The sequence below is a fragment of the Schistocerca piceifrons genome, chromosome 2 (genome assembly GCF_021461385.2).
Source record: "Schistocerca piceifrons isolate TAMUIC-IGC-003096 chromosome 2, iqSchPice1.1, whole genome shotgun sequence".
In the NCBI taxonomy this organism is placed as follows: domain Eukaryota; kingdom Metazoa; phylum Arthropoda; class Insecta; order Orthoptera; family Acrididae; genus Schistocerca; species Schistocerca piceifrons.
Window position 1 is genome coordinate 414,564,538 of NC_060139.1, and position 26,332 is coordinate 414,590,869.

At 43.5% G+C, this 26,332-nt stretch overlaps 1 protein-coding gene across 1 annotated transcript in view; it reads right to left on the reverse strand.

Moving 5' to 3' along the window:
• LOC124775437 overlaps positions 1 to 25,206 on the reverse strand; it is a 69,921-nt gene extending 44,715 nt beyond the window's left edge. Inside the window, exons 1-4 of the mRNA XM_047250270.1 lie at positions 25,162 to 25,206; positions 15,648 to 15,921; positions 9,355 to 9,519; positions 706 to 846 (exon numbers count right to left, since the gene is read on the reverse strand). Of these exons, the coding sequence (XP_047106226.1) occupies positions 706 to 846; positions 9,355 to 9,519; positions 15,648 to 15,921; positions 25,162 to 25,206 (625 nt within the window). The remainder of the gene's footprint in view (positions 1 to 705; positions 847 to 9,354; positions 9,520 to 15,647; positions 15,922 to 25,161) is intronic.
• Positions 25,207 to 26,332: the final 1,126 nt, after the last annotated feature.

Below are 26,332 nucleotides of genomic sequence, written 5' to 3' on the forward strand. Positions count from 1 at the left end.
TATTGGAATAAATAAATCGCATTAAAAAGTGGCTGTGCGCTGTATTTTTATAGTAAAATAAGATGACTAAGCCTTTGCGACAGCTTTGCACGCAATGAGAATACACAATTACAGCTTCAATACTGCAAACTATACGAGCACACGTAGAGAAATGTTTGCTGCTTTTGTGGATGGGGGTGCGAACAACAAGAAACATAGTTGCAAACATGTTTGGAGATTTTGTCAGGCTCGGCATTGGGAACAGATGAAGCTTTAGTTTATGATGCACGATACGCTTCGAGCCCTGGGGCCTCTCTTCAGGTGCCTAACAAGTGTACCTCATTTTTCAACTCGTCTGTTTCCAGAAGTGGTTACAAGGTTTTAAAGGACAGTATGAACATATGACTACTACTGGAAACAGACAAGTATGAACCCAGATTTGAAAAATGATTTAGACTTGTCAAGCACATCAAGATAGCCAGGGTTCGAAATGCATCGATAGTGCATTGAAATAAAATCACGATTTGTGGCTGAAGGCGTTTTGTTTTTTAGTTTACTAAAGTAATGCATTCATGGAAGAAACACTGTCAGCAGTGGATAACATTCAGAAACATGTTTTCTATCACATTCTAAACGCGACTTTAGATGACGTTCGGAGTGCTCCAGTGTAGGAAATAGTGAGACTGTGCGTGAGGGACTAATTAACTGCAAACGTGAAGTCCGTACCAGCGACGATGCAGATGACGCCCGAGACGAAGGTGCAGAGGCGGCGGTGGCGTGCGCAGTGCCCCGCGAGGACGCACACCTCGGCCAGCAGCAGAAGCGCCGCCGCCGCCAGGAAGAACGCCGCGGACCGCGTCACCGCGTCTGCAACACACGCGCCACCACTCACCTCACTCGCCAGTAACAGCCGTAGCCACTGAAAACACTACCGTGCAGCACAGACTCAAATGTATCTGCTTACAGTCTGTAGGTGAGTAGGCGTAAGTTGATCCCTGACACCTGGTAACGCTGTTGCCAGCTTTCAAATACGAAGTTGTAAATGGTTACAGGCGACAACATTAGTCGTCTACAGAACTACGGCAACAATGAGGTGCTGCTATAGAGACGTTTACAAAATCGGGCACGGAGCTGCTGCGCCAGCCCACTGCAACTGTCAGGGATCGTCTTACAGCGACTCGACTATGGGGTAGATAGAGCCTGCAAACTCGCAGAATATCAAGTGGACCAAGCTGGGGCCCACTGGGAATAGGGCTGGTAACATAAATCGATGACGCTGTCAACAGGTAGTTAATCTTCTTATAAACCCACCTAACTGTGCGAATTATGACTAACAGTGGAGACAATGATCTATAAAATTATAGGAATTCAGCTATAATCAAACTTTGCCGTCTGCTAATATTTTGGCTGTGAACCACTAAACTGTCTTCGGATCGAGATCTAAAGACTGACGGTAAAGTACTTCCGTTCATCTTATATACCGATGTATGAGGAAGACCGGAGCACTTATCCTCCTGTCATTAGCCATTCGATAGTTCGGGTTGGTGCAGAAGTTCGTAACATTTTTCCATAAGTCTAACAAAAACAACAGATATACACAACAGAGACCTTAGTCATTAACAATATATTCTGCTTCACTATTTAAATCAGATTCCAGCGCTGCGGTAATATTTCGATTCCGCGTCTGCAGAAATCACATGGTTTTCAGGCGAAGAACTCGTCGAGCCATGTTCGGAGCGCATTTTTATCCGGAGAGGAAGTTCCTTGAAGGTTGTTGGATAGAGAGCAGAAAAGATGATAATCTGAGGACACAAAATCAAGTGAAGGAAGTGGGTACGGAATGATTTCGCAACCCGTTTCCTGTATAGAGTTTATTGTTAGTCTAGCAGAATGCGGACGGCGTTATCGTGGAGTAGCGTCACTTCACGCAGTCTTCCTGGTCGTTGTTCTTGCATTGCGTCTACAAGACGTCTCAGTTGTAGACAACAAATGTCAGCAGTGATTGTTGCACTCTGGGGAAGCAATTCGTAGTACCCCCCACTGTCGCTGTTTCAGCAGATGCACAGCGTTTTCCTCTGTGGATGCGCGCAGGTGTTTGTACGGAGATTTGTTTCATTGTTTGGATTCAACCATTAATTACTTCCCCTTATATTAGCATAAAGACACCACCCGCTGGGGTAGACGAGAGCGCTCACGCGCTGCTTCCTGGACACAGGTAGGCGCGCCGGCCCCGGATCGAATCCGCCCCGCGGATTAAAGAGGGCCGGTGTGCCGGTCAGCCTGGATGTGGTTTTTAGGCGGTTTTCCACATCCCACTAGGTGAATACCGGGCTGGTCCCCAAGTTCCGCCTCAGTTACATGCGTCGCAGACATTTGAAACACGTCCGGACTATTTCACGATTTACACTAGACGCAGACAGTTGGGGTACACTGATTCCGTCCTGGGGGTACGGGGTGCCGGCGGGATGGGCATCCGCCCATCCCTACAACTAACGTTGCCAAATCCATTGTAACCACGGCGACCCTGTGATCGCTGCGGGACTATGGCGTCAGCGAAAGAAAGAAAGAAAGAAAGAAATATTAGCACGAAGACACCGTTTGTCGTCACCAGTAACGATAGGAATGGTCGGTGTTGTTAATGAGTCCACTGATGAGGAGCAAGCAGAGATGCACCGGTGACCACTCGTTAATTTTATTTTTATTTTGACTTAGAGCATGCGGTACACATACACCCGATTTTTGGACCTTCCTCATTGCGTGCAAATATCGCACGATGGTGGAATGAGCACATTTCACCACATTGCCTGCTCTAGACCAGGCCCCTGGGGCGCTAGCGCCCGCGATCGCCCGCGGCCAGCGCCCCGGGCGAATTCGTTATGTTGCTGCAGTGGCCGAGCCGTGCCGCTTAGCTGTCCGTGCGGAGCTCCCGAACGCCAGCGGATAGATATAATTGTTTGCCCGTTTTCCCTTCGGGCAGAGGACGTCTCACAAGTGCTTCAACTAGAGCTGATTGACCTACAGTGCCATATCCGCCTGAAGGACCGCTTACTTATGTGTAAAACTTTGGATGACTTTTACAGCTGTCTTCCACGAGAGAAATATCCTCTTTTGCAAAAGCACGCGGCCAAAGTTGTCTCAATGTTTGGTTCCACGTATATTTGTGAGCGCTTTTTCTCTCTTTTAAAACTTGCTAAAACTAAGAACCTTTCATTCCTTGGCGATAAAAGTCTGACCAATTCTTTGGGGTTAGCAGTCTCACGGAATATTGTACCAAGCCTAGACAAAATCGTTTCCTCGAAAAAGAAAAACGTGTAAAATGTTAATTGTCTTCTTTAACAATGTTGACTGTAAGAATTAAAGAGCTTTATAACCTTAATCCTATTTTAATAAGTTTTCAAACTTGGTCGGTTAGAATCATTACGTACTGTACAGGTGCTGACAGATTGAGTACGGGAATCCTTTATTTTCAATAAAAGAAAATGGAAATTTTTCCTAAATGCGTGAGCTATGGATGGCAATGGATCTTCACAAAGCCGTGCACGGGCCCTGGGTTAGCGACACATCAGATTTTTCCAGTATGTGCCGCTATCCCACGGTTTGTTCACGTGCTCGACGAACAAACAACCTTTCTGCTGACGGGGTGACGCTTAGGGAAGCGTCACTTGCCTAGGCAGAGCTCCTACAGCAGCCAATCAGAAAGGTCCAGGAGATCACGTGTGAGCGTCCACCGCGCCGAGCTCCGCGAACGAGGCGTGTGGATCGCCCTTTTTTTCTGACAGGCCCCCGACGAGATCAGACGCATTGGCCGGTTGCCTCCGTGCACTTTTCGAGCCCTGGCTCAATCTGTTTGCGCCTTAGGGCCGCTAAACTCACATAATGTACCCCGGCTAGGTCATCAGTAAATGTTTTCTCAACAAACGGGAGGCAGTTTGCCGACCGGAGTTGAAAAATTAACACTTGTTCTTTTTCAGATCCGACTTCCACCTCAGCCACATCCTGACATGTACAGTACAAAACAGCAAACTAAGGATCCGATTTCTAAAAATTGTAGCACGAAGTATAACAAAAAATACTTACTTGTAACTACTAACAGTAAGAATGAGACTCTATATCCCTTACATAAAATTAATTCTAAAATAGAATATTTTGTTTACGTTAGATCTGACCGCGGGACAGTCCAGCGCAGAGCAGTGCTGTGCGGTCTCACTCGCTCTGGAGCTCTGTCTCTCTCTCTCTCTCGCTCCTATGGCGTCACTAGCGACATACGGTCGCGGACGGGGCGCTGAACTACACTGTCTTGCGCCCGCGGGGCACGGGCGCTCCCGCCGGGCGCAATTCTTGGATGATCCTGCTCTAGAGTACACTGCAGTGGATCGTTGTTGATTAATGGTTTAAGCGGTCTTCATCAACCCTGAAGGCTTTGCTGAACGTAGAGAGTCACTAATATTAAAACGATCCTCCTTAAAACGAGAAAACCATTTTCTTGCCATCGTGACAAAAAATAAAAACACCTACAGCCGTCCTTATGTTTTATTTTATTTTGTCGCTAGCAGTTACAACGCTTCATTGCGTCATCTTCAGGCCTGTATGCATAAAACATTAAAGATAGCAGTATCAACTTATCAGTCAAGTTACATAGAAACATACTAAAACAGAATGAGAACAATGGCAAGACTCTACAAATGAATTTACACCGAACATTTGAGAGAAAGAAGAGATACATCCATTGTCACTTATTTAAAATGTACCATCACGAATTTCCACTCAATACATTTTACAATTACACTATCTATTAAAACTTCTTTAAATGCTGTTCATGATTTTTACTTGACAGCGGGACATGCATTATCTGCACAACCTTGAAATAACTTACTGTAAGACAAAATAACTGTAAAAGGTGATGAATGGAAGGAAACAATATCTCACAAAGAAGTAAAAAGAAGGAACATGACCTATGTGTCGTGTCAAAGTATAAAATGCTTATTTCTACACAGATGAGGGGCATACACTATGTCATATCTATAAAATGAACATCCAAGACGTTTCTTGTAATGCTGTGTCCAGTGACATACATGGCACAAATGTTTCTGGCTACCTCCACTGCTGTCACCCGTCTATTGAACTCAGACAGAAGAATACATCGGAAGCGTTCCGAGTTCCCCACGTCGCACTCCGTTTCTTAGCGTCCACAGCTCCGCTCACTGTCTCAAATTACAAAACAACAATAAGTAAACTCAGGTGGTAACAGTGAACTACAAATAAATGTGACAATCGATAAGTGAGGTACCCATTAGGAAATGGCAGCATGGGTTCGGAAGGACCACATGGTCCACAATGTGTCTGTGTGGCTGGTGACCTTATTCATCATGCTGAAGAGGCTGTGCTGAGACCAAGGTCCAGCCATCAGCAGTCTGTGGTTCACATTGTTAGAAACAGTGCCTGTCGACTGGGGTCCGATCATTCAGACGACTGACAGCGAAGGCTGGGAAAAGCTACATAGCTCACAAATTTCAACAAAGCTCACAATCTGCCACCATACCCTCACCGTCCATGTTCACTTGTAACACCGAAAATGCGGATAAAAAACCTTCTGCACCATCCAAAGTTTTCGCCTTTTAATATCAGTTGATAACGTGTACTGTTCTTGTGGTTCTGAATCCGTAAGCTTTATTTAAAAAACTATATTTAACAGGTAAGCGATGTAATAGTGTATTTATTTCTGCCTGTATATAACTGATTGTAATTATAATAGAAATATCATAAATTGCTGGGTAATAGCCAAGGGAACTTTATTTCAGTGTGTCGATGGCATAGACGAAATGGCAGCAGCTGTGCCGTTGTTTATCTTTGCGTATGGAATGTCTGTCGCGTTGCGAGCAGAGAGGAAGTAGAGCATTTTGACTGATGAAAGAGTGCGGAAGTGTTCATTGGGCGCTCCCGCAGACGCGATATGCAACTATGCCCGCGCGACTATAGACTCGGCTGATTCGTTAACACGCGAGTATTGAAAGCACGGAAGGAGTGGGCAGACGGAGGAAGCTGTCCCATAATTTTCCGTGGCTCTGTAGACGACTGCGGCAGCTCAGCATTGTCGTCGGCTACATTCTTCGTGATCCGCACAGCTACAACATCGTAAGACCGTTTTAAGTGAGAAATTATAAACTTACTTAGGCATTATCCAGCGACATTTCTTTTACAACGTATGAGTAACTTGAATAATAAACTGCAATAGTTAAAGCTTGTAGGGCAACTGTGTTGTCACTGTCCTCAGACATTATTACCAAGGAGGGTCCCTTTCCTTTCCATGCAACCACCGAGTGTCGTAAGAATATGAAAATTGTTTAACTATTTCCTGCCAGTTTTGTGCGTTTGCTAATGACTTGTTTCAATATAAATTTTCTGCCTCAGTATTGCATAACAAAGGCTTAAATAATTTGCAATTTTAAGTACTAACTTCATTCACTTAATGTGATGTAAAATTTCACTGGCAAAACTAATAACTAAAGATACAGCACAAATTAAGACTGCACATTTCATTTACCCTATATTTAGCTTAGCGAGTGACTTCTGCTGGCTTGGTATGTATCTTATTGTTGTTATTTTAAAAATAAAATCAGTTGCTCATTTGCTTAAAGAGAATTCAATTCAGTCTTTCAATAATCAGAAGTAAGTTACTTGCCTTTTTTTAAATTTTGCATTATGTTACCCTGAGATTGCTGAAAGTAATTTTTTTACGTAACATAGTTTTAGTTACATTTATTTAACCAGTAACTCCATTTAATTTTACTTTCAAGAATAAGTAACTGGAAACTCAGTGCTTTATGATTCATTTATTTTCTCGTGAACAGTTGTGCTGTGGAAAAGCGTGACAACCTTCTGTTGCCACGCCAGTGATTATTGCATTAATTCCTTTGCCATTATCTTTCTTAAGGATCTGGAGATTCTTTGCCATAGCAGGCTGGCGACGGTTTGATTATCCCCTTTAGAATTAGTCATTGTTTTCTTTGTATTAACAGTAATTTTTGTAGTAATTACTACCTGGTGCCCTTTTCCCCCCTCTGTGGTTCGTGAGCGATTGCACTATATTCCACCCATTTCAAAATTATCGTCAGTATCTAGCTGAAGTTTAGAATAGATTCTTCCTTCAGAAGAGTTTGTTGCACATTTTTCTCCAACTAACCGGCGTTATTTTCCTTCCGTGACGATAGCCTTACTCACTGTAAAATTTCATTAGGCATATGCGATCACGGTCAGTATATGGCTACCCAGTAGGCGGATTGGGAAGAGAGAGGTTACACGTGGCGACGCTGGTGACGGACGAGTGTCCATTTGGTATGTTTATTGGCACGAATTTTGCATTGTGCAGATTCGTAGCGAATTAACACTAGAACTGCTGATATTTGGACATACCTAGAACCGCAGCTGGGTCACTAATGACCAGCTATCTTTTCCTTTATTTCCCCTATGTCAATGGGTTATTGTTACTGCCAGTGAATCTATTGTTAGAAGCACTAGGAAATTTAGAATGAAATTAACAAAAATAAACAAGGTTTACACAAATTACAATTTTATGTTTTAAAATTTACATGTATTTGCTGAGTGTTTTTACTGGCTACCGTTATATAATGAACACAAATAATAGTCTTTTGATGTACATTTGTTGCACACAGTTTTCTTGCAGATGTGACACTTTACAAATGATTTGTTTCCTTCACAGACTTTACAAAGCAATGTGTTCGCTTTTTTTGTCTGTCAGGTCTGACAGGGACGCTAGTCTTTCTAGTCGCTGTGTACTACTCAGCAAGCTCCTCCCCCAGCTGCAGGATGAAATCCCTGCGTTTTAATGTTTTATCATTTAGAGAATTGAACAATATCTGCGCATTTATCCCAGCCAAATCCAGCAAGTTGTAAAATGTGTGAACAAGCCAACGTCTCGATGGTGCTTTGACAGAGTATTTGCCAGACATTTGGTCGACCACGTCCACTCCATATTTAGAGCAGCTATAAAACGTAACTGTATCTGGCTTCTTTTTTATACCATCCTCAGTCGTCACGTAAGGATGCATAGTGCTCAGAATCAGGACATTCTTGTTGCTCTTACCCTGATAAACAGTCAGTGTGGTATCATCGTTTTTCAACAATACTGTGCTGTATAACTGTTCTCTTACCTTCTTGATACAGACTGGTATTTCCCAGCGAGATCGATTTATTGTGCCCACAAGACTCGTAGAATTAGCTGTCAGTGTCTCAGAGAGCGCTAAGGAGGTGAAAAATTGTCACATGTGACATTTATTCCTTTGTTGAGGTAAGGTTGCATCAATTTTTGTACAACAAAGTCACCAAGACGCTTATCACTCCGCCTAGTGTCATCCTTTCCTAGATAAGAGATGGCATTCACAATATATTTTGAGTCTTTATCTACCGCCATGCAGTACTCTTGTCCGTATTTGTCCGGTTTTGAGGCCATAAACTGCGTGAATCTGCAACGGCCCTTTGAAGGAAAAAGCTGTTCGTCGATTGTTATATATGGACCCGGTATGTAGCTAGACTGTGCATTCGCAATGAACTCGTTCCAGATTTCTGATACCGAAGCAAACTTGTCTTCTCTTAGTCGTTCTGATCTTGTGGATCTAATTTCAAATCTGAGATAACGCATTATCTCTCTGAGTCCGTCACGAGCCATTGCTGATTTCACAAAATTATTTCCCCACTTGACTGACCACAATGTGTCTAGTTCTAAGCTCTTAGCTCCAATAGCACCACGGACGTACAATATAGCTATAAAAGCTTCCAGTTCTTCAATTTTTATAGTCCACTCATCTGAGCTCAGTACACGACGTGCTTCAGTTTCTGTACATTTTACAATATGTTTCAAAATTTTGTCCGTTATCATTAGGTGCCACGCACTGTAACAGGTCTCATTCGCGTTTCGTTTTGCATGCGGAGATGGTCCTGTCCTATCTTTGAAACCATTCTGTTGTCCATATCTTCCAGCTGAACAGTCACCTATTACTCCAACTTTCCAGGTAGTTCCATCGGGTGCTACAATTTCGCTACCTAAAGGAAACTGAAGTAGTCCAGAACCGTGGGCATTTTGTTGTCCACGCCGACCTTGAGGACGTCCACTTCCTCGAGTTGACTTAGTCTTTGTGGCAGCTGTTCCTGCAATAGTAGTTATGCGTATTAGAACGCGATTTAATATTGAATATTTTGTGTAATATTAGAAAAAAAAAACACCTTTATAAATGTAATATATAACTTGTAAAAATTCAACATGAAACAAAGTATAAACATAAGTGATGCAATTGAAATTAGTGTCTACGCAACATATACATAAACAAAAATTATTCTAAAACAAACACATAAGAAGCATACCTTTCTCATCAGCTTTCATTAGAACCTTCTCAGGAGTAACAGCGTCTTCTGATGAAGAATCCGGAACTATTGGCGATGGAAATTCTTCCTCAGGTAAAGACTCCAGCGGTTCGCCCTCAGATTCATTATCTAAAATCTCATTTAGAGCATTTATAATCTCCTCTTCTGTGCGTAGAAATTTGTCCATAATATATTCGTAAGTTACAAGCACTATCTACACAGACAGAATGCACCACTAAACCCGTTTTCGTGGTAGAAAACTCTGGGTGCACAATATCTGCATACAAGGTCAGACTTGTTTGAACCTCTCTCCCTCTCGTCCCCTGCTGAAAACTGGAACGTCAGCCGGAAGTGAAGTAAAAACGAGTTTTGCGATTGTTGACCGAACACACACTAACAATAGGCATGAAGCTACATGAAAAATGCGATTGTTATAGCGACTGCGCCGGGCGGGTCAGAACTGACTCTTCCGCAGTTCTAGGTGAATCTTCATATTTCTCTTTTATGTTTCCGCCATAAAATGTGAAATGAAGTATAATCACTAATTACCTTATTTCATAAAAAGTCACAGAAATGTAACACTCCAGACAATAATACAAAAGAGTGACAAACAAAAGAATTTTCAAGTGGGTCACGAGTGACCCAGCCGCGGTTCTAGTGTTAAACTCTTTCGCTACGAATAAAGTCACTCATGTACCGCAGTAGTAAGTGGCGGAAATAAGCCACAAAATTTCTAAATTTGCACTAATCAGTAAAACAGACAACATGATGGACACAAATGAAACTGATAATTTGAGTGTGCGTAACGGGGAGCAATCGGTAAAACAAAGGGGAACGCTGGCAGCGGAACCCATTGTTGAGGAAGCCGCGGCTAACATCAGAGACGCTACCGCTGAAACACAGGAACTGACAAAAATGGAATTCCTGGCATTGACAGACGCTACGGAATTCGGAATAAAATTAAAAACCGAATCTAGTGACGGTGGATACGAGGAAACCATTAAGAAAGAACCAGAGCCAGAGTCAAAACCAGTAACAGTTGGAAATATAAGCGATTTGTTCAGCATGTTGATCAGTACAATTAATGCTCAGTCCCAATCAGTTAGTTAAAAAAAAAAAAAAAGGCTCTGAGCACTACGGGACTTAACATCTATGGTCATCAGTCCTCTAGAACTTAGAACTACTTAAACCTAACTAACCTAAGGACATCACACAACACCCAGTCATCACGAGGCAGAGAAAATCCCTGACCGCGCCGGGAATCGAACCCGGGCGCGGGAAGCGAGACGCTACCGCACGACCACGAGCTGCGGACCCAATCAGTTAGTGCCAAAATTAATGCTCAGTCCGAATCAATTAATTCTCAGTCCAAACCAATCAAGATTGTGAACAATAATATTGGAGTTGTTATCACAAAAGTAGGTGAAATCAAGAAAAAAGTAATTGTAATGAATACCGAAATCGGTGGTCTTAAGCACGAGATGACAGAGGTACAGTCAAAAATAGGAAGCAAAAATAGACGTTTTGAGACGAAATTAGAGAGACAGACTGTTGATCCTGTTATTGAAAATAAAGTAACTGAAAAGGTAGAATTAGCGCGAAAAGACGATAGGGATAAGGTTACGAATTTGCAAACTTTAGTATCAGGCATAGATACTAGAGTGAAGAAACAGCTGACCGCGTGTGATGAGGAAAAGAAGGAAGTGGAAACGTTACTGACGTCCATTTGCCAAGTAGTTACAAAAGTATCCGAACTAGAAAAGAAATTGGACGAAAAGCTGAGCTATGTGTCATGCCACGCACATAACACTGGATTCTTAGCGAAGGAGGAGCGTTTCGATCCTCTCAAGAAACAGGGAGGATTGCACGCTACCGACTTATTAAATATTGGGAAGGAGTATTTCCCGCCCGCCTCTTCTCCACCCACCCCCGCCGCCTCCCTCTTCCCCCACCCTCAACGGTGCCAGAACATCCAAACTGTCATGCACTCGCGCCCATCGCAACTTCATGGACTCTTCGGTTCACGAACAGAACAAGAGGGACCATGAGATCCGGAATTTGATCTCTTTACCAACTCACGTTTTCTCCCTTACTAGCTGGACTGTTTACTGATAAGATACATAGTAAATTCCTCGTCCTACATGCAAATAAATACAAATAAAGAACATAGATGCCCTAAGATATCGACTCACGTGGATGACTTGGCACTTTTCATTGTTTAGGGTCAATTGCCACTTTTCGCACCATACAGGTATCTTGTCTAATTCAATTTTCAATTGCTTTTGGTTTTAAGATGACATCACTACACGGTAAACGACCGTATAATCTGCAAACGGTATAAGAGGGCTGTTCAAACTGTCACCTAAATCGTTTATGTTGGTCATGAACAGTAGAGAGCCAAAAACACTTCCATGGGAAATGTCAGATATTATATTTGCTTTACTCGATGACTTTCCTTCAGTTACTAACAACTGTCTCCATTCTGACAGGAAATTACGAATCCAGTTGTACAACTGAGACGATACTCCATGGGCACGCAATTTGATTAGAAGCCGTTTGAGACGAGCGGTATCAAAAGCCTTCTCGAAATCTGATGATATGGAATCAATTTGATATCTCCTGTCGACCCCGCAAGAATAAAGAATTAGTTGCGTTTCACAAGATCGATGTGTTCTGAATGCATGATGGCTGTTTGAAAATAAATGCCGGCCGGTGTGGCCGTGCGGTTCTAGGCGCTACAGTCTGGAACCGCGTGACCGCTACGGTCGCAGGTTCGAATCCTGCCTCGGGCATGGATGTGTATGATGTCCTTAGGTTAGTTAGGTTTAAGTAGTTCTAAGTTCTAGGGGACTGATGACCACAGATGTTAAGTCCCATAGTGCTCAGAGCCATTTGAACCATTTTTGTAAATAAATCGTTTTCTTCGAGGTAATTCATAATGTTCGAACACAGCATATGTTCCAAAATCCTAGTGCAAATCGACGTTTGTGATATGGGTCTGTAATTCAGCGGATTACTCGTATTTTGTTTCTTGGGTAAAGGTGGAAGTTGTGCAACTTTCCAGGTTTTAGGTATGGATGTATCGACTAGCGAGCTGTTGTACATGATTGCTAGGTATGGTGCTATTGTATTAGCGTACTGAGAAAGAAACTTGACTGGTATACAACCTGGACTTGAGGCCTTGCCTTTATTAAGTGCTTTAACCTACTTCGCTCCACCGAGGATACCTACTTCTAAGTTACCCATGTTGGCAGTTGTTGTTGATTCGAATTCTAGAGTATTTACTTGTCTTTGGTGAAGGAAATTTGGAAAACCGTATCTAGTACTCTGCTTTAGTGGCACTGTCATCGGTAACATCGCCCTTGTTATCGCGCAGTGAATTTATTAACTGCGCCTTGCCGCTGGTGTACTTTACGGACGACCGGAATATCTTTGCGTTTTCTGTCAGATTTAGAGTTTCGTTGTGGAAACTATTAAAAGCATCTCTCATTGAAGTTCGCGCTAAATTTCGAGCTTCTGTAAAACTTTGCCAATCTTGGGAGTTTTGTATTCCTTTATATTTGGCATACTGTTTCCATCGCTGCTGCAACAGTGTTCCGGCCTTTTTTTTTTTTTTTTTTTGACCCACGGGGTATCAGTACCATCTCTTATTGATTTATTTGGTATATGGCTCTCAATGGACGCCGATACTTTGTCTGAACTTAAACCACGTCTCGTCTACGCTTACACAGCCAGACTGCATAGAGTGGAGACAGTCTCTTAGGAAACTGTTAAGCGAATTTTTATCGGCTTTTTGAAATAGATGTATTTTGTATTATTTTTGGCGGCTTTGGATGTTACGGTATTCAGTCATGCTAAACGACCTTGTGGTCATTAATCTCTGTATCTGTCATGACACTCCCTATTGGTTCAGGATCATTTGTCGCTAAAAGTTAAAGTATGTTTTCGCAACCATTTCCACTTCAAGTGGGCTCCTGAACTAATTATTAAAAATAATTTTCACAGAAAGCATTTAGCACGAATTCGGACGACGCTTTATGCCTAGCATCGACTTTAAACATGTATTTTCGCCAACATATTTTACGCCTTCGGACACTAAAAATTAGTCCAAGTTCTACACTGGCAGCTCACAGAAGCCTAACCGCATGTTTCAATGACCAGCAGACTGCCAGCTAGTAGGAAATGTTGAGGAATTGCGACAAAAACAGAAGCTATCGCAGCTCGGGGAACCAACCGAGTACCCAAGACTGCAAGCGGAGCATAATGGTATCATGGAAACCGAGGGATATTGTCACACCAGCAACAAAGCAGAGGGAGCTGGATGCTGCCGGAGATCGCGGGTCGACAGTCGCCCCGTAACGAAACGGCTGCCACACGATGCTTCGCTGTGCTGACGGTACTGCGACTCAATCGTACTATATTATAGCTCAAAAGAAGAAATTAATGTTTTTAAGCTGGTAATATTAAACTCGTTGTTATTGAACTAGTATGTGTAGTGTCTCTGTTTGTATGTATGTGAAGAACAGTATCAATTTCCAGAGCGGCGTTGGCTACTCCCACAGCGTACGTAATTTCGTTCACGTAGACGAGTTACTCTCGTGGTGTAGAAGCAGCTGCCGACTCCGACGGTCGCCTGTAAAATTCTTGAAATGTAAGAGGAAGAAAACTTCTATATTACCTTCTCGAACTGGGATACTGTCATTTGCATTTGGTTATTCGATGATTGCGAGTGAAAGGAGTCCGTTTTAGGGGAGAAAACTTTCTCTATGCTTTTGACCGTGTTATTGAAGCAGCAAACATCAATCGCCAAATGTTCGAAGTCCTATACAAGCTTGTCGTAGATTACAGTTCATCACAGAATATTTTGATCAAAAATAAAGACGAGAATTTACCTTAGAAATGCACCAGACTGTATTACTCAACTCCACGTTAACGTTACATATCGCTTGCTAATCTCAAATAAACACAAATTATACAATACGGTGGCTAACAATCACTGTTTCATTGTACACACTTCATACACGTCCTCTGGTTATCCTGTCTCGCAACGAAGTCCGGTCACATACCCATTTTCTTACATTTCTTCGCTCGCCATGGAGCCACGCTTACGTAAGTCAAGGAATAAATATATCGCTCTCACAGACGAAACATGCCTCCCCGCGATATATATTAAATTTGAACTTTGGAAAATATTTGTTATATATCTAGCGCTCTCGAGCGCTTCTAGGAGCCCTCCACGACATCCTGCCCGACAGTTTTCTGATGATTATAAAAGTCTGGGATCGGGCAACTATATATTGAAGTTCGAATGAAGTCACCACCAAGTATGAGTGGGACACCTGTTTCATATGAGATCCCAGTTTTCTTTGAAATGTTCAACAATTGTACCATCTGAGTTCGGGGGGTGGGGTGGGGGCATGTTCGGTAAAAGGCACCAACTGTTAATTTTTTCAGGTTGGTTGGTTGGTTTGTAGATTAAAGGGACTAAACTGCGTCGTTATCACTCTATTCCGGTTGTCAAATGTAAATGCCCACACAGTAGATACTTTCTATCTACTTCAATTTCCCAACACGATAAACTACTTCTGACAGAAGTAAACAGTCCAGCTGTATTTAATCTGTCCCTTCTGAACACGGTTAGGTCCTTTATAAAAATTTCAGATTACTTAGCCTTTAGCCAGCTTTCCGCACCTATAACTGGTTGAGATTCATCGACTTCTATTAGCGCTTGAAACTCCGGTTCTTTGAAAATGTTCAGATGTGTTTGAAATGTTATGGGACTTAACTGCTAAAGTCGTCAGTCCCTAAGCTTACACACTACTGAACCTAAATAATCCTAAGGACAAACACACACACCCATGTCCGAGGGAGGACTCGAACCTCCGCCGGGACCAGCCGCACAGTCCATGACTGCAGCGCCTTCACCGCTCGGCTAGTCCCGCGCGGCATCCTGTTCTTTCCCAACACAATTACGCCTACATTACCGGCTGCTGCTATGTCTACCTCCTTGTGCTTACCCTGCACCCTTTTAGAGATTGTCTCCTGCTAAGACACCGCTTGTGTGACCTGGGAAAAAAGTTCTTCCCATTTTCGTGACTCTCGGTTTCATCCTACCTTATTCCCCGAAAGCTTGCTGAAAAGTTTGGAAACTGAAACATGAAAAAATAGTACATGCTGAGCTATAATTCTGATAACATACCAACGTTGAGCGCTTAGGCTATTGTGAGAATGCGAGGTTTCCCAAATAGCGCCTGTTTACTGGATATGAAAGGAGATGAAATCGTCGCGCATACTGTCAGAAATATGCCGAGAGCGACAGTGTGGCGGCGGGACGAAATTAGCAAAGTTCTCGCGCAGTGGCGGCCGCTGCCGCTGGCGGGCGTGGCTTTTGCTCAGGTAGCAGGGGGGCGGCCCCGGCCGCAGCCGGCACGCCTCATTACCTGCCCTGCTTTGTAGGCAGCGCCAGTCAAAGCTGGCCCCGCGCGCGCTCGCTGGCCTGCACTGCTGAGCTGCAAATATGCTGGCGTGGCCAGGAACGCGCCGGCTACACGCGTCGCCGCCGCGCGCCTGCGTCCAAAGGCGGCCGCGTATTTCCGTACCGCTAAGAGTTGCGTCCTACTTCCGCCGAAAAACGATTCCCGGAAAATGGAACACAAAATCTCTTCACCTACTTCAGTTGCTATGACTTCTTGTTAGACCGGTGCAGTCTACAGTAACAACTAGGTAAGAACAGCAGAGAAATATGTTAGCTACAACCCACCCTCCCCCCAGGAGACATCACTTTAACACCAAGTAACGCCTTGATAAAGGCCTCAGTCCGCGAGAAAAAGTCCAAAAATTTCTTCAGATATACCAGACGTAACTGAAGCCACTCATTTTTGATTAGATATGCCAGAACGCCGGCCGGGGTGGCTACAGTCTGGAACCGCGCGGCCGCTACGGTCGCACGTTCGAATCCTGCCTCGGGCATGGGTGTTTGTGATGTCCTTAGGTTAGTTAGCTTTAAGTAGTTCTAAGTTCTAGGGGACTGATGACCTCAGACTTTAAGTCCCAAAGTGCTCAGAGCCATTTGAACCATTTGATCTGATGACCTCAGAAGTTAAGTCCCATAGTGCGCAGAGCCATTTGAACCATATGCCAGAACAGTGCTTCCCAACCTGAAAGTAATTACCCCCTGAGGGGTAAAATGAGATTTTCTGAGAGGCAAAAAGAAGAGGGTTATATTGTGTTCTGATCACAAAACTAAGCTATTTTTGAAAGATAGTTAATGTTGTGTATGACCTATCATAGCAAAGCAGGACAGGAACAGAAATGGTTAGTGAACAAGTAACACATCAAAGAGAAGATACACTTTTCTTGAATTTTTCTAAACGAAGAGTTATAACAAATGATGCAACAAGAAATAGAGGCCAGCTATTGAGATTTCAACAAGGATGAAGCACGAATGGGGTCACAGTGAAGAGGCTCCAAGTGCAAGTGACTGAATGGCTGCCACCGGCCGTCCTATATTGCGGTGGCAGAGGGCGCTTGGAGTGGAGAATTGCTGGAGATGTGGCATAGCGGACGCACGTGACTGGGACCATGTGATACTGTGCAGTTCCTATCGATATCGAATGGAAACTTGCAATTCCAGTACCAACATAACAAAGCCTGTGAGGTGGTATCGATATGGGATACCGCAGTTGCTACTGTCACTATTTCATAAGACCGTAATAGTGATTGCTGAAATACCCACAGTTGCGTGCTTTTTCAAATACTAGTATTAACTTGCAACACTATATGAAGGAGTCTACACCTTGTGAAACGAATATTGTTCCTCTCGTAGTCCACCACCTACACACATACTTTGAACTTCATACCATGCATGTATGATAGTGCAACTGAAATATATACATCACATACACTTAAATGTCTCATGAAAATGCCTTCTCCGAGTTGCAGGTAGCTCCTGAAATAAGCTAGGCATTGTATTGTATTGTATTGAACTGGGGACCTGGAAACGACGGAGAGGCTCCGTCCCCGCCGTAGCCCTCAGTGGTTCACATCCCCACAACAGAATACAGCAGTTCATTCACCCCTCCGCCACCCCACACCGAACCCAGGGTTATTGTGCGGTTCGGATCTCAGTGCCCTCCCCGCCCCCCCCCCCCCCCCCCCCCGCCCCCCGGGAACATCTCACACGAGACGAGTGTAACCTCGAATGTTTGCGTGGTAGAGTAATTATAGTGTACGCGTAAGTGGAGACAGTGTTTGCGCAGCAATTGCCGACATAGTATAACTGAGGCAGAATAAGGGGAACCAGCCAACATTCGCCGTGGCAGATGGAAAACCGCCTTAAAAACCATCGACAGGCTGGCCAGCACACCGGACCTCGACACTAATCCGCCCGGCTGATTCGTGCCGATGACTGCCATGCCTTTCCGCCCGGAAAGCAGTGCGTTAGACTGCACGGCCAACAGGGTGGACTAAGCTAGACATTGGAAAGCAACTTTAGTGAGTCCCAGTGATTAATGAAAACCACGTCGGCTGTATTATCAGACATTTATAATGCTGCAAGGGACGACCAGCACGTTAAGCGTGTAATAACACAGTTGGGATCGTTTTAATTCATTATTAGAATTACAGGCATCTGTGATGCTCTCAGTATTGAGTGGGGTACTCAAAGGTGTGTTCCTGCTGGGTTTCTCACTGCCTAACAGGGACATCCATCTGTTTGGCCCAAAGAAAGGATGCACTCTGCGGAAAGCAGTACGTGGTGATGGTGAGGTTATTGATGCAACAAGACATTGTCTCCAACATCGATTAGTGTATCATGAGGACACACAGTTCCTCCAATAAGTTGGCAGAAGTCTGTCACATTGATCGCAGATTATGTTGAAAAACAGAGTTCTGTAGCCAAAAGAGTGGGGAATAATAAGGTGTATTGCAATCTAGAATAAAACCAATCTCCTTGCAGAAGAAAACTTGTTGCATTTCTTATTGAAGACACGCTGTAGAAGGAATCGTGTACCACTCACAGAAGTGTAACATGGAGTGAGATGAATGGACGTAAAAACATAATAACCGATAGCGACTGGAGACAAGTGACACTCCTTGTCAATTGACAATAGATTTCAAACAAGACAGAGATTTCTGTTGTCGGTGAAAGCAGGTCCCTCATCAATCAGTTCCTGACCTACTGTTCCGCAGGGAACTAGCTGCAAATAACCTTTGAAGGCGGTTATTCCGTATAAATCCGTTGCCCACTGTGGCACATAGAGCTCCACATCATCAAATGGGCTGACTGGAGCCATGCAGTGTGGTCCGCGGAGTTGGGTCACTGTGTACCTTGAAATGATACGAGGTGTCAGTGCACTTACGATCCAGTGAGGCATTCACTCTGCACTGTGTGGTGGTGTTGTTCAGCATAGAGATGGTTATGACATGTTTTGGAGATGTTCTCTTTACTATGACTGTGGGTTACTCATTCAGGTTACTGTGAACATGTGAACTTGAACCAGGATTTTAATTTCACTACTCTCGGCAGCCAAAAGTAAAAGTTTCTTCTACAAGACAGGTATGCTGTGGACACGTCCCTGTTACGAGAAGACAAAAGTATTTTTCACATGGCTTCACCGTAAATTTCTTGATTCGACGAACGTTCAGTTATACCGCAGTTGACTGTTCAATCGATCTTAATCCCATAGAAACTGGAAAAGCAGGTGAAACCATGCGCACACTGTGTTAGCCTTAGAACAGTGGTTCGCCGGCCGCTACAACCGAGCGGTTATAGGCGCTTCAGTCTGGAACCGCGCGACCGCTACGGAAACAGAATTTTCTGTGAATGGTTTTACTTTTAAATTTATTTTTCGATTTGGAGGTGGTTCATTAGACCTCGAACTGATGGGTGAATGAGATAACTGGTACTGCTTATTTCTAACATCCTTTTTTGATTGAATGACTAAGCAATTCTCAGTGCATCGCGAATGTTACCTACAACTCCTTCTCAGAAAAGAGATGTAACTATCCGCATAGAAGGCAGACACTTCGTACAAAACGCGCTTACTTTGCGCCTAGTGCATTTGCTTCACCCACACCCCGCAGTTTCTATTTAAAATCACCTGATTTCAAATATCTGCACTATACTTGCTGTTTGTGAACGTCTCACTTCCGAAATGACAGAAATTAGTAAACTTCAAGCTGCCAATACTTTGTGTAACTGTGGTCAGCTGTCTAAATAATTCAGACTCGAATTTCTTCTTGCCAGAAACTATCAAAGCTGCTCCGCATACAGTACCAAGATCAGTAATATAAATAAGAAGGATAGTTTTTAAATAGCTTGATAACGTTAAATCGGATTCAGGGATAATGAAAAATTGTAAGTAGGTATTGATATAACATTGATGAATTATCGAAGCAGTTTAGAATCCAATTACTTCTTTCTAGAAACAATGAATCCATACATACACATCAGTCTGAAATCATTTGCTGGAACACATTCCGTAACGTGAAGAGAGATACAAGCGTAGATATCTGAATTTTAAAACCGTTCTATGTAACATGCTAGTAAAAAATAAAGGGTATACGAATGAATATTTTTATAAGCTTAGGAAGTATTTGTACAAGGCACCTGCGACAAAGTAGATTTTTCTTTCTTGACGTAGCAGTGTTCCCTTGAGACAGAAATTTCCTATTTACAGTTTCCTTTAGGGTTGCGCATCCCGCTCGTGTTTGCATTTCAGCTTATTTCGCAAGCTATCAGAAGAAAAATTGTCACCAATATATCTTGTCAGCAATAAGACTTCCGCTCATGGTACATTTCGATCAGAATCGCTTTCAGAAGAGATAAATGAACAAAACAAACTCTCCGCTTCCCTCTCAGCCTGCGATGGAAAGACGGCCGCTATAAAAGCCGCCGAGCTGAGAAATAAAATCAAACCATAAATTGAATCTGTCATGTAACGAATGTTTCTGTTTATTTCACGCCGTGATTTACGTCGGCCGGCAGCACAAATCCCGGCACACGCGGACACGCGCTGGATGGGCGATGCCCGAAACATTCGTCGACCTGGTTACGTTCAGCCAGAGGTTCATGTCCCTTCCGATAGCGGCGAGGAAAAGCCATTACGTATAGTCCAGTCCGACGAGGAACCAACGCAGCTGAATGAATCGTTTGACGTTTCATTTGTAGCAAACTTAGCGTGAAATGTTTAAATATATACAGGTTTGTGTTTAGGAGTTTAAAGTAGAGAATTACAACGAAGGCGTCGGGCGGTGAGGGGCGGAAGGGGGAGCAGGGGGTGGGGAAGGTGGGGTGTAATATACCTTTTATTACGGTATGTTTCACTTACGCATGCAAATCAAATATATTTATTCGTAGTATCCCAATTTATTGACCAGAGTAACACTGTTTTTACGGTAGCAGTCTGTTGCACTCCGTAAGTTTGATACCCATGCTACGTTTTATTGTTTCTATTATTTATAAAGGAGAAACACGTAATGTCATTACTTTTTGGTCTGGAGCTCTGCCGGAGACGTAAGTGTAATTGGATTTTGCGTTATCGATGACATTGCTCATTGTATAAGTTACTGACTTTCATTACGGAAGGTTGATTAATAAAAATCTCTCAAAAGACATGATGAGGCTCAACTAGAATTTTTGCGCCTCTTTATTATATGTAATCACTTTGTTTAAGATTTCAGAAATTTATCCTGGTTTGGACAAATCTGGAGATCGATAGGACTTCGAACGAGTCTTCAGAGGTCATTAATTAATTTCACAAACCTCGCACAAAAGCTGTCGGTCTCTACAGTCCGGCGAGCATTGCACTGAGCGCAGACTATTTCCGCCACCACTTCCTTTACAGAATTTTCACTACTTCAGTTTTATTGGAAGTTACGATTTCAGAACTAATTTCAGTTGAAAAGTCCAATGACAGAACTTAATTAAATATTTTATTTAAAATTAATCAGCCTTTAAACATAGGTGATCATTGAGGGAGGGTGGTGATAGAGTAACGCCCTGCCGATTTCAACGTGATTAGGGATGAAACTCCAGCTCAGTCTGTCAAGGAGAGAGGACGTGATCTCATTAGAGGCAACAACATGAAAAACATGAGTTTGGGCGATCCTTACCAACATAAGACTGATGTCCTGACTACAGTACCACCTCGTTTAATAGGAACTAGCTCCTCTTACATGCCACGCAAGCCGAAGGGATGTCGACCGGTCGCCGTGTCATCCTCTGCCTCGTCGCGTCATGTGGGTGCGATATTCACGGGCATGTGATCAGCACACCGCCCTCCCGGCCGTTTCGCCTACTTTCCAGACCGCGGAGCCGGTACTACTTGTCAAGTAACAGCTCAATTGGGATCACGAAGTTGAGTGCACCTCCTAACAGTCCTCCCATCACGCAAAAATACTAGGAATCGAACCCGGGTTTTCCGCATTTTAGCAATCTACGCTAACCACCCAGTTACGGGGACTGACTCGTTCAATAACAAGCACTACATAACTGTGCACAAGTTAAAACTGTGTGTCGGGATTGACGTCTAACTTGAACAACTTCACGCTGCTGCCGGGAATCTTCCATTTACGTAGTACTAGGGCAGCAGAGCACAGACTTCGATATACAAATATGCAGGGTCCAACCCCGAAACGCAACACGTACACTACTGGCCATTAAAATTGCTACACCACGAAGATGACGAGGTACAGACGCGAAATTTAACCGACAGGAAGAAGATGCTGTGACATGAAAATGATTAGGTTTTCAGAGCATTCACATAAGGTTGGCGCCGGTGGCGATACCTACAACGTGCTGACATGAGGAAATTTTCCAACCGATTTCTCATACAAAAATTGCAGTTGACCGGCGTTGCCTGGTGAAACGTTATTGTGATGCCTCGTGTAAGGAGGAGAAATGCGTACCATCACGTTTCCGACTTTGATAAAGGTCGGATTGTAGCCTATCGCGATAGCGGTTTATCGTATCGCGACATTGCTGCTCGCTTTGGTCGAGATCCAATGACTGTTAGCGGAATATGGAATCGGTGGGTTCAGGAGGGTAATACGGAACGCTGTGCTGGACCCCAAAGGCCTTGTATCACTAGCAGTCGAGAAGACAGGCATCTTATCCGCATGGCTGCAACGGATCGTGTAGCCACGTCTCGATCCCTGAGTCAACAGATGGGGTCGTTTGCAAGACGAAAACCATCTGGACGAACAGTTCGACGACGTTTGCAGCAGCATGGACTATCAGCTCGGAGACAGTGGCTGCGGTTACCCTTGACGCTGCATCAGAGACAGGAGCGCCTGCGATGATGTACTCGACGGCGAACCTGGGTGCACGAATGGCAAAACGTCATATTTTCGGATGAATCCAGGTTCTGTTTACAGCATCGTGATGGTCGCATCCGTGTTTGGCGACATCGCGGTGAACACACATTGGAAGCGTGTATTCGTCATCGCCATACTGACGTATCACCGGGCGTGATGGTATTGGGTGCAATTGGTTACACGTCTCGGTCACCTCTTGTTCGCATTGACGGAACTTTGAGCAGGCGACGTTACATTTCAGATGTGCTACGACCCGTGGCTCTACCCTTCATTCGATCCCTGCGAAACCCTACATTTCAGCAGGATAATGCACGACCGCATGCTGCAGGTCCTGTACGGGTCTTTCTGGATACAGAAAATGTTCGACTGCTGCCATGGCCAGCACATTGTCGAGATCTCTCACCAACTTTCTCTGCCTCGTGATGACTGAGTGTTGTGTGCTGTCTTTAAGTTAGTTAGGTTTAAGTAGTTCTAAGTTCTAGGGGACTGATGACCATAGATGTTAAGTCCCATAGTGCTCAGAGCCATTTGAACCATGACCGAGGCAGGATTCGAACCTGCGACCGTAGCAGTCGCGCAGTTCCAGACTGTAGCGCCTAGAACTCTGGCCGGCCTGGACAGTTCAGTCGCAACTAAAATAGAGAGAAGATACATTGTAAAAGGCCACAAATAACATATGTTGTGAAATTCTTTTTTCCACTGAGCAGCGAGAGCTTAAATAATGAAACCTTTAAGCTTAGCTCTAGATAGTAAAAATCTCTAAAAGGAGGAACATGAAAAAAAAAACAAAAAATATAACACGTAGGATTTAAGACTTGTGATCTTATTCGTAGGTAATGAACTCTTTAAGAACATTTAAATAACTTCAACTTCATGAATTTAAGTAAGCTAAACTTCGATATAAAAGTTTTTGGGTATGGTACAGCGTCATATTGTATAAAACTGCTGCTGCAGAAGAACCAACGTTTCGGCCACGGTTGCAGCAGCCTTCTTCTGGTAGACCCAAAAGAGCTAAACTTAACAGCAAACTCAGTAATTCTTTCGCTGCAACACAGCAAACAAATGATTTATAGCAAACAGGTTACATACTAATGACGGACACTTACGAAGTCCTGATAGTGCACAGCAGTTCTCTAAGAGGTAAACATGAAATCTGAGCCGCAGAACTTACAGTTCGTGGTAAGACTGATTTTCAGTGACTTAGAAATTAAGCACAGAGCTAAATTACTATCAGAAACCGATAATCAAAACAACAATAAAATATAAAAATGGTGGTCAAGGTAATACTTTGAACAACAACACGTAGAGATAATGGCCCAGGCAAACAGCTCGTTTTGAGGTTGTAACCTCCCCGCAGAAATGTATGAAAATACAATAATTAAATGTTAATGGGAATAGAGCCAAATGTTTGGTCCCCACAAAAATTATAGAATAATAATGACCCAAATTTAAACTCGACACAAAAATTAAGAAATCAAGATTAATCATTAAACCCACAATAATAGGGCAGCATAGCTGACCTTAGGCCCTGTGCAATAATTAACCTGATAAATTGATTCTGGGAGGAAAAACATAGGAAATATTGTTTCAATTGTAATGATTCTTTTCTTAAAAACGATTGCTTTGAAAACAAAATTATAATTGGGGCATTTCTTGAACAAATTAATTACAATTAACATACATTACATTATCAGATGTGCACAATGCTGCTTCATTACCTTATTTAACAATATACCTCGTCCCGAACCTTGACCAGAGACCCATGTCGACGCCCGCCGACTCCTCACACACAACTCCGACTCGCAACTGCTAACTCGCAACTGAGTCCAACTCGCAACGATAAACAACTCTCTGGTCAGAGATTCTGTCATGCCTCGCCATAGCTGCTACTGAATACATACGTGTTTCAAGGTAAACAGCTCGTGCGTTGAGTTCAGGTGATGCTCACCTTTTGAAAACAGCACTATGCCAAACGATACTCCGAGATATTTGGATCAACAGTTTCGAGAAACGACCCCTTATCTGTGGTCAGCATACTGCAGAATGTACCAACCTCGTCCCAAAATGACCAAGTATGTTCAACGTCCAACAAATGATTCAGCTCTACCAAAAAGTCACGTAAATCATGACTGATGCCGGGAATGAGGATACACAGGCTGCCCATAGCTGAGTGAAAATCAGGTTTGCTCCTTTCACGTAGCAGACTCGGACATTAGCGTTACCATGGCTGCACCTTCACTCTTCACGAATTCTGTGCACATCTCTAGAGATAAACATTGACTGATGGCGACAAGAAGTCACAATCATGGGGCTCAACTCCACTGTTTCGCTTCGCGGGCCGACTCTTCGTGAGTGGCAAAGCCCACGACGGGGCCCCAGAGCGGCCGCTGCCAACTTTAGGCGAATGGTACCACACGTCAAATCAAACTGAGCTAACGAGATCGAGATCGAGCCAGTGCCAAACTGGCTCAGAAAGTACGTCTGGTTTACCTTGGCGTGCGCAGTCTGTGGCTTACCATAAGTCAGCACTCTCATCTTCCTGAAAAAAATCAAACTACTTCGCATAATGGGCGCGCCGTTTTTGAGGTGAGATTTCCAATTGGCAGACATTGAGACAATTACTTAGATTGGCATGCCAGTAGTTTCGGTGGCAAAAGCGGAGTGCGCAAGTTTACTATATAGAGGTATTAGGGATGACATCGTCTTCAGAAGCAGAAGAGACGAAACCGTCTTCGGAGACAGTTGATGAGGAGACAGCAGAGCAGTAGCTGACGTGACGCGTTCTTAGCAGACCATCACCCGCTACCAAATGGTCTCACCGCTACATTGTTTAACTTGTGTAAGCTACGGAGCAATGGAGCGAGTGAGCAACCCTCGCGTTTTTATCTCGCTTGATATTAATCGGCCACACGTTGTCCTTGATCTCTTAGCCATGACTTTTTTGTCGGCTCAACTGTTTCCACAAACGATCCCGCCACCTGTGGACACCATACTGTAGAATGCACAAGGTCACACCAAATCGAAGCAACCATCACGATCAGAACGACCACACGATTAGAGTTAGGTTCAGTGAGAATCTTCCTTTCCAGAGTAATCACCGTTCTTTTATGAGCCATCATCAGTAATTTTGCTTCCCAAACAGCAAAACTCATTTGCTACTTTTAGTGCCTCAGTTTCTAACCTAATTCTCTTAGCATTCTCTGGTTTGATTAAATTAAATTCCATTAACGTTGCTTTGCGTTTATCGATGTTCGTCTTGTATTCTCCTTTAAAGACTCTGTCCAATCCGCCCAACTGCTCTTCTAAGTCCTTTGCTGGGTCTTACAGAATACAATCTCATCGGCGAACCTCGCCAAATTTTGGTTTCTTCTCCCTAACTTTTTATTCCTACTCCAAACTTTTCTTTGGTTTCCTTTACTGCTTGCTCAATGTACAAACTGAATAACATCTCACTCGCTCTCACCCACTACTTCCCAGATGAGAACAATATCTGGAGCATATAGAATTTTCAACAAATTGTGAACGTTTCATGAAAGTTTACATGCACCATCAAACCACAATACACTGATGAGCCAAAACTTTGTGACCACCTCCTTAATAGCTTGTTTGCTCGTCTTTGGGTCGGAGTACATGATTGATTGTGTTTGTCAGGGATAAGACA